Source organism: Sapajus apella, unplaced genomic scaffold (assembly GCF_009761245.1).
Source record: "Sapajus apella isolate SASKATOON/1434 unplaced genomic scaffold, GSC_monkey_1.0 scaffold12, whole genome shotgun sequence".
In the NCBI taxonomy this organism is placed as follows: domain Eukaryota; kingdom Metazoa; phylum Chordata; class Mammalia; order Primates; family Cebidae; genus Sapajus; species Sapajus apella.
The window spans coordinates 22,855,941-22,864,971 of NW_022436952.1; the positions used below are offsets into that span (position 1 = coordinate 22,855,941).

Genomic DNA, 9,031 nt, shown 5'->3' on the forward strand with positions numbered 1-9,031 from the left:
AAAAAAAAAAAAAAAAAAAAAAAAAAAAAAAAAAAAAAAAAAAAACTAACAACAACAAAAACCATGACAGTGGCTTAGGGCAGAAAAATATCATCAGGAGACAAAGAGAAGTGAATGGATTCCAGATTTGTTGAAGGTAGCTAGTGTACTAGGATTGTCAGATTGGATATGGGACAGAGAGAAAGAATGAACTAATGAAAACAGGGACAGAAGATAAGACCAAAAAAAAGGCTTGATGGAGTAGAACAGACATGTTTGGCCTCCAGAAAGAGAGGAAGCAGCAGAACAAAAACGCGATCTAGACAAAGACTGTACTTTACGCACTCCTTCTATCTTTTAACATTTACTCTCCCCCAACCTCCAAGCCCTTATTAGGCCCAATCTTTTACAATCTCAAATGTGTCTAAGTTAATAACAAAAGTTTAAAACAAAAAAGAGAAAAGAAAAATTAAATACTCTCCCAAACCAAATTTTGGATCAAAGAGGAAATCAAAACTATAATCATAAGAATATTTAGAAAGAAACAAAAGAAAAAATCTCTGTGACATCGGCTTAGACAAAGATGTCTTAGATACGACACCAACGACACAGGCCACAAAAGAAAAATTTGAGCAACTGTGTGCCATCAAAATTTAAAGCTTCTGCTCTTTGAAAAACACTGTTACAAAGAGAATGAAAAGACAAGCCACAGACTGAAAGTGTTTATAACTTATATCCCTGATAAAAAGACTTGTATTCAGAATATATAAACAAATCTAAAAATCCGATGAAAAGAAAACAAACTAATACTTTAAAAGGCAAAAGATTTGGAAAAATATTTTACTAAACATACGGATGATAAAAAGGCATCTGAAAAAAACATTCAACATCATGAGCCATGAGAAAAATATCAATTACAACACAGTAAGATACCACAATGCACTTACTACCAGGGCTAAAAGACCAAAAGGTTGGCCAAGACGTAGAGTACCTGGACCACTCATATCTGCTAGTCATAATGTAAGACGGTACAACGACTTAGGAAAACAGTCTGGCAACTTCTTTAAAAGTTGAGAAATTATCTGTACAATCTAGTCATTCTATTCCTAGGTATTTACCAAAGAAAAATGAAAGCATATGTCCACATGAAGACTTGGACACAAATGTTCATAGCATATTTATTTGTAATAGGGGCAAAAACTAGAAAGAAGAACCAAACTATTCATCAACAAATAAATGAGTAAACAAATTATAATATATCCATACAATGAAATACTACTCAGCAATAAAAATAAACTTTTAACACAAAAATGGATGAATCTCAAGATAATTACATTGATTGAAAGCAGGAGCCCCTCCAAAAAGTACGTATTATATGATTCTATTTACATAAAATTCTAGAAAATGAAAACTACAGTGATAGAAAGTGGACCAGCAGTTGCCTAGTGATGCAGAGGAAGGGTCTGCGGGGGCACAAAGAAAGAGTGGAGGGGATTACAAGAGGGCAACAGGAAATTTGGGGGTCAATGAACATGTTCATTATCTTAAGATGATGGTTTCACAGGCATCTATATACATCAAAACCTATCAAATTATGCACTTTAAAAATGTGCAGTTTTAAATGTCAATTATACCTTCATAAATTTAAAATTCTGCATTAGGGGAAATACTACAATTACAGTACTCTGGGAAAATAATTAATAATTATAATACTACATGCCAAACTTTAAAGCCAGAGCTATACTTTTTCACAAAAATTGCATTAAGCCTGTTTATCAGTGTGTGGACATATTTACCATGTTGAGTCTTCCAATTCTTGACTACAGTTTGTTTCATTTATTTAGATCTTCTCTGATTTCTTTAATCAGTGTTTGGTAGTTTTCAGCATACAAGCCCTATACACATTTTGTTAGATCTATGTGTAACTTTTTTTTTCTTTTTTTTAAGTGACTGTAAATGGCATTATAGTTCTAATTCTGCTGTCTACATTTTCACTGCCAGCGTACAGAAAAGCAATTGATTTCTTCTATGTTTATCCTGTATCTTGAAACCTTACTGAACTCACTATTTCTGAAGTTTTTTGTAGATTCCTTGAAATTTTCCACATACTAAATGATGCCATCTGGAAAAACAACCATTTAAAGTGAATCTAGGCTGGGCGCAGTGGCTCACGCCTATAATCCCAGCACTTTGGGAGGCTGAAGTGGGTGGATCACAAGGTCAGGAGATCGAGACCATCCTGGCCAACATGGTGAAACCCCATCTCTACTAAAAATAGAAAAATTAGCTGGGCATGGTGGTGCGCGCCTGTAGTCCCAGCTACTTGGGAGGCTGAGACAGGAGAATCACTTGAGCCTGGGAGGCAGAGGTTGCAGTGAGCCAAGATCGTGCCACTGCACTCCAGCCTGGTGCCAGAGCAAGACTTTGTCTCAAAGAAAAAAAAAGTGAATTGAAATTAAAATGAGGTCCAAAGTTTCAGAGCAAATTGTGAACTAGTGTTTGATTTTCAAAATAAAACCAAAAATATTGAAATATATTTATTTTTTGTTGTATTTCTTAAGATTTAGGTCATAACTGCAACTCTGCTATTCTTAGAACAAAGAATGAATAAATGTTGCAGTTGGGACAAAAGGGAGAGATTTCTCACAATTGTATGTGATATAAAATGACAGCCTTTAAGTTTTGCAATGCAATAATAAAGTTTATCCTTTTTCACAAAAATACATTACTTCATCAATATTTTTAAGAGCCTTCCTAATCCTTTGATCCTGAATTCACTCTCGTGAAACATCTATTGGGTCATCATTTTTGTCCATTTTTAGTTCTTCAACTGTTCATTAGTTCAACACTGCTGAATCCATGCTGGTCAATGGCTTTACAAAATTCAGGCCAATTTCTTTTACTACTTTCAATGACTTCACTAAATTCTGTAATTGTTGCAAGATTTCTCATTTTACTTTGCATTCAACTTAAATCGATTGTTGTATATATACAACATCTAATGACCAACAAGATCATTAGTGAATACTTTTTGTTTTCCTATTCAATATCATTACTGTGAAAGCTCCAATAACAGGGACTCCACTATTGCAAACTGAAAACCATCTTTAGCCTTGGCCCAGAAGGTCTATTCTATACATTTAATAATTAAAGATATGCATAAGCATTTATGTACATGTATATTTAACAGAATATTTTAAAGAACAAAAACTTAGAGCATCCTACATGCCCAATAATAGAAATTTTGTCATATAAATTATGTTATCTTCAAAGCATGGTATACTATGTAACTATTAAAAATCATAATCTAAAAGAATAGTTAATATCATGAGAAAATTTTCAAAATATGTTCTAAAAGCAGAATACAAAATAGTGCTTGCAGACTGATATCCCCATTGTGTATGGGTTTAAGAATACATAAAAACATGGAAAAAAAAATGTGAAAGCATTTAAACCAAAATTTAGGTACAGATGACTTCTATGCTAAAATTTTAGGCATGACTTAAAATTTTCCTTCAGGATGTTTGATATTTTTCAATGTGTGCACTATTTTTGGAATTCTTTTAAAGGCTCGTGTTTTTAAAATAAAAGTAACCTGCCCCTTAAGATTTCATATCCACTTCTCATCAAAGACATGGATATAACTGACAACAGTAAGGTGAAGAGAGGGTCATTTGATGGATGAGACCATTAGCACAGCTGCTAAAAGCTGTTGCCTGTCATCCAAGCTCTAAGGATTAACATTCCAGGACTGACACACAGCAGCTGTCGGTAAGCAAACTTAAATTCTGCCTCCTGGCTGTGGCAGAGGTTTGGGCACATGTTGCACATATCAGTGTCCCTAGGCACCTTCAACGCAGACTCCATCGGTCACATTTTCCAAAGCGAGAAGCTGAAGAATCAGTAGTGGGCGGATGGAAAGAACCTTGCTTAAGGATGGAATTTACCAGCCTGATTCCTCCCTCCTAGTTCCAAGGCCACTAAGATGCTGCTTCCGGAGGCTGCAAGGAAAAAGAAAGCCTCTCCGTGGTGAAGGAGAAAAACATCTCCCTTGGGAAACAAACCCAAAACAGGACTTCTCTTAGATTTCAATAGCCTGACCTTCACAAGAGGGCAGACTATTTTCTTAGCTCCTCACAGAAACTATGACTTGTGGCTTTCTTGGGGAAACTGAGGTACTGGGCAGTGTGAAGGCTCAAATTATGAGAAATTATGTTAAAACACGGACGGGAAGAGTAGTACCTTCTGAGCAACAAAATCATCAGTTTCCACCATTTGGAAAAATAATTCAATTGGTAACCACAGATTTTAGAATCTGAACTTGACTCTATATAAGAATATTATGTGTGTACAACATAATAATATGGCTACGTATGCACTGAAAAACTTCAAACGGGCTTTTGGAAACACGAATTTTAAATTTCTGTCTGGCCCTGTCAGTCATAGGACTTGTCCTCGAATTCCCTCTCCACACTCAATTTCATACCCTCCCCACCACACGGTCCTTCACGCATCTACTCCTCGGAATTGCACAGCACAAATAAATCGCGGGGAAGAACAAGGCCCTCACTGGCAAACTCTAATGCACACTTACTGGCCAGGTCCCAGTAGCGCCTCCAGGCCTGCCCCAGTCCTGGTGGGAATCACTTCCGCCTTTTCCTTCCCGAAGACTGACCCCTCCCATGATGCCCTGGAACACACCGGAAGTTATTCCTCTCCCGCCGTCTTTTTTTTTTTTTTTTTTTTTTTTTTTGATGGGGTTTTGCTCTTATTATCTAGGCTGGAGTTCAGTGGCGCGATCTCGGCTCACCGCAACCTCGGCCTCTCGGGTTCAAGCGATTCTTCTGCTTCAGCCTCCTGAGTAGCTGGGATTACGGGCATGCACCACCATGCCCGGCTAATTTTTGTATTTTTAGTAGAGACAGCGTTTCTCCATGCTAGTGGACTGGGCTGGAATTCCAGACCTTAGGTGATTCACGCACCTCAGCCTCCCAAAGTGCTGGGATTATAAGCGTGAGCCACCGAGCCCAGCACACTGCTGCCATCTTTTGACGCGTTATCAGCACTTTGACCCACTCCCTCCTTCCCCACAACTAGATCATAAGATGTTGAGAAAACAAACTTTCTCTCGAGTTCCTGGAACAATGTCTTCATTAGCCATCTGTTGAATGAAAAGCAGAATTCAATAATTTTGTTGGACAGAATTAACCAATATTGAGTAGAAAAAGAGCAGATTACAGTTCCAACGCTCAGCACAAAATAAGGAGGAACAAAACAGCCTTTATAACAACAGCTGACATTTGAAACCCAAAGTCCTTACCTTAATTTCCAAGGCTGTAAACCATCTGGCGCCTGCGTGCCTCTGCCACTTCATTCCGTACTACTGGTTCACTCTGCTGCACTGGCCCATCACCTCCCAGAGCCTTTCTATTTGTTTCCTCAGCCTGAAATACTGTCCCCCTTTGATATTTTCACGGCTTACTCATTCACTTCACTAGGTGTCTGCTCAAATATCACCTCTTCAGAGAAACTTCCCCTGTTCAATCTGTTTAGACCCCACACAGCCACTGTTTCCTTATCCTGCATTTCTTTCCTTCAGAACATTTATCATTAACCGATGTATTGTTTCTGACTTTGTCTATTTTGTTCTACTGTACTTAAAATCCTCCCAGCACATAGCAAACTTTCAATGAATGTTTACTGAATGAATGCCTGTTCACCATGTTGCTAGCTCGCTGCTAAGCACTGTGTATGTATTACAGCTTTGCAATTAACAGTTCCAGGTGGGAATTTCGTCATTATTCTAGCTTGGATTATTCTAGGAGATCTCAAACTGATTCCATCTATCCTTGTCTTGGTCAGGCTTGAGGATTTGCCCTGATACCCCACAACAACCTGTCAGGTATAGAGATGAATTTATCTACACTTGCCTGAGACAGTCCTGGTTATAAAACTGAAAGTCTCAAGAACTCCCTTAACCCTAAACAAACTGGTATGGTTGGTCACCTACTTTCAGGTATCCAGGCTCCTATCTTTCCTGTTTTGCTTTACTGCTATTAGAGGAGGAATGAATCTAAACAGAAAAATGGCAATATATAGTGGGTAGAATGAGAGAACTAAAAAGACAATGAACAGGCTTTGGCAGCTGGTGGGCCTCACCAGACAGCAATATGAAAGACATGAACTACATAGAAGACATTGACTTGGCTTCCACAAAGCCCTCCGCCACTGGCAATGGTTGGTGGGTTCGCAAGAGAAAACTCATGTTTTTCAAAATCTCAGGGTCCTCTGCTGACATAGCTTCAGCCACTCTCCCCTTTCCCAAACTATCATGTCATGTCCAAACAGCACCCTGACATGCATTCATTAATTCACTGAATTGCCACAAGAACCCCTGAGTTATTGTTATCGTTCCCATTTTACAGGTGAGAAAACTGAGGCTGAGAAAGGTTAAGTAACTTGCCCAAATTCAGGAAGCTTAAATGATGAAGTCAGAATTTGAGACACGGCATTCTGATTGTCAAGGTCCACTCTTAGTTACTGCAAAATCGTGTGGGTTTTAATGATATAAATACATACTTTTACTGTGTCCAACAAAGGATATAACTTTCTTTTTAGGATACATTGTTTAAGACCTTCATGGTAGTTAAAAGTACCCAGTCATTCTTTCCTTAGCTCTAATGAGGTTTTAAGCAGCTGATTTAACCAAAACACGGAAAACAGATCCCAAAAAGGGGAGGTAGGAAGCAAACAGCAGGAGATCCTAACTCTCACAGACATGAGTCAAAGCTATGAAGCCAGGCTGGAAAGTCTCCAGTTTACTGAACAGACCTAGCTGGTAGGATTTCTTCTCTGAACACAATGTTCTTAGGTTATCCACACAATCTCTTCATGTTATTTTCAGTGAAGGATGCCTAGTTTATGTGTAATTCTGAGAAGCATGTGTAATTCTGAGAGCATTAGTGTCTTACAGGATCTTGTAAAGCCAGAAGCAGCTGTCTTCAAGTGAAAATACAAACTGGACTTGGAGTCAAAAGCTGTTTGTTTTAGCTCTCACTCTGCGACTTATTAGCCGTATGATTAGTCACTTAACCTCACCAAGCCTCACTTTTCCCACGCATAAAACTGTGATAAGTCCTTCTTCTCATTGACATTTAATAATCAATTTAAATAATGCTTTTGATAACTCCTTACGAACATTTTGCTTTGCACATTTTCAGTATGTAAATACCAGCAGTGAAAAAGTTGATATATTCTATTTGAAAGAGTTCTTGATATATTCTATTTGAAAGAGTTCTAAATTTGCTCTGTTGAATTTGAGAGTAGAATGGAGAGGGGTCTAATTTTATGCTTGGCATGAATTAGCTAACCTGACCAGAACCTCAGTTTCTGATTTTGTAAGGTAGGAATCACTTTAGAAAGTATTCAAAGCCTCCTTTAGTTCTAGAATCTAGGTCGTCATTCAAATCTTTAGTTAGGCAATTCAAATACAAATGAGTGCCATTCACCAATGTGCCTGCCCTATGACTTTCACCCAGAAATTTCTGTTCCTAGCTGGAAAACTTCCTGCTGCTTTTTGAAATTTCATCTGTTACATAAGCTCTGAGATAGCCTGAGCTGTGAGGGGTAAGGTATGATCCCACTATTAGCACAATTAATTGCCCTTTCTTCTCAAGTAGCCTTCTGAGGAGTGACCTCAATCACACTTATTTTTCCTAGTCTTATTTGGCCTTCTTCTTCCCACTGCGCTGTCCACATTGACATTTCCTCTGAATGCATCTTAAATAGTGATTTGTGAAGAGATTTGTCCCTAGGAAAATCAGAAAAACTTTTTCCCCTTTCTTAACACCTGCTCATTCCTTAATCCCTTGCTGCCACCCCCACCATCCTGCTGACATTGCTGTTAGGATCACCTCCCTGGCCATTCCAATGTCCTGTTCCTGGTCCTCTCTTTCTCCAGCTTCTCTGTACTGCTCTTCCTGATATCCTCTCTCTTGAAAAGATCACCTCCGTTGATTTACTTTGACACTAATAGAAAAGTTACCTTCACTTTAGAGTAGACAAAATGATTTTGTAATAAGCCTGAAGAAAATTTCTAGCCACAGAACTCCTCTCAGATTTGAGAGTGGTGGGCTGATAGTGTGGGGTGGGAGCTGTGGCTTTGAGGGCATAGTGATGAAATAGAGATGATGAAACCCCCAACACAAGGAATCTCTCAGAGGTGATGGATATGACTATCACCTTGATTATAGTATATGCATATGTCCAAACTCATCAAATTGTGTATTTAAGTGTGTACAGCTTTTTGTATATCAATTATGCCTCAATACAGCTGTAAAAAAAAAAAAAAAAAAGATGAGCCCCTTTCCCCCTGAAAAGGAGCCTACGAGAGTAAAAATAGGTGGTTACCAAACTTGTTCCTAAAGGTGAAAGTGGTCTTCTTGATGACTTTTATGTTGTTGAGTAACCAGATGAGTAGAAATGCATGTCGATGGCAGGGCTAAATGATTCCACATTATAGAGGAACAACTGAGTATCCTAGGGGTGCAGAGAAATTATTGGGGGAAAGAAAAGAAAAGATATCCAGGATCAGTGTAAAGAAAAATGGACTTTGTAGAACAGATATTGCTGATGGAAACGGATAATTTATTCTGAGGTATGTAATATGATCCTTTTCTGTGTCTCCCCTACAGAATCGTCAGTAAATTCTGCATTGCTCATTTAGATTTTTGGTGATGGTGGATTATATGCTGAGACCAGGTCAGGTTGGGGGGAGATAAACATATACAGTTTGGCACGGGCTAGAAGCAGAGTGCCCACAGAGGTAGCCATGTCAAGATGGCATAGACAGTACTTGATGAGGTCCCTGCAACATTCTCGTGACTTGGGCAGAAACAGAAAAAATTTCATTGCAGCTGAAGGGAAAAGACTCCAGAGTTGCTAAGAGACGGGAGTGGATTCACTCCAGTCAGTAAATGGCAGAAGTAAGCTGGGGACCCTCTCAGCTCTTCTGACTCCAACAAGAACTTACTGCTTCTGCCTTGGCATAGAA

General features: G+C 38.6%; 1 protein-coding gene across 1 annotated transcript in view; it reads left to right on the forward strand.

Moving 5' to 3' along the window:
- The window catches only part of MYH8 (myosin heavy chain 8), a 50,833-nt gene that overhangs the window by 32,893 nt on the left and 8,909 nt on the right, over nt 1–9,031 (forward strand). The window contains exon 38 of the mRNA XM_032280278.1: nt 8,097–8,104. Coding sequence (XP_032136169.1) covers nt 8,097–8,102 — 6 coding nt within the window. The 3' untranslated portion in view covers nt 8,103–8,104. The remainder of the gene's footprint in view (nt 1–8,096; nt 8,105–9,031) is intronic.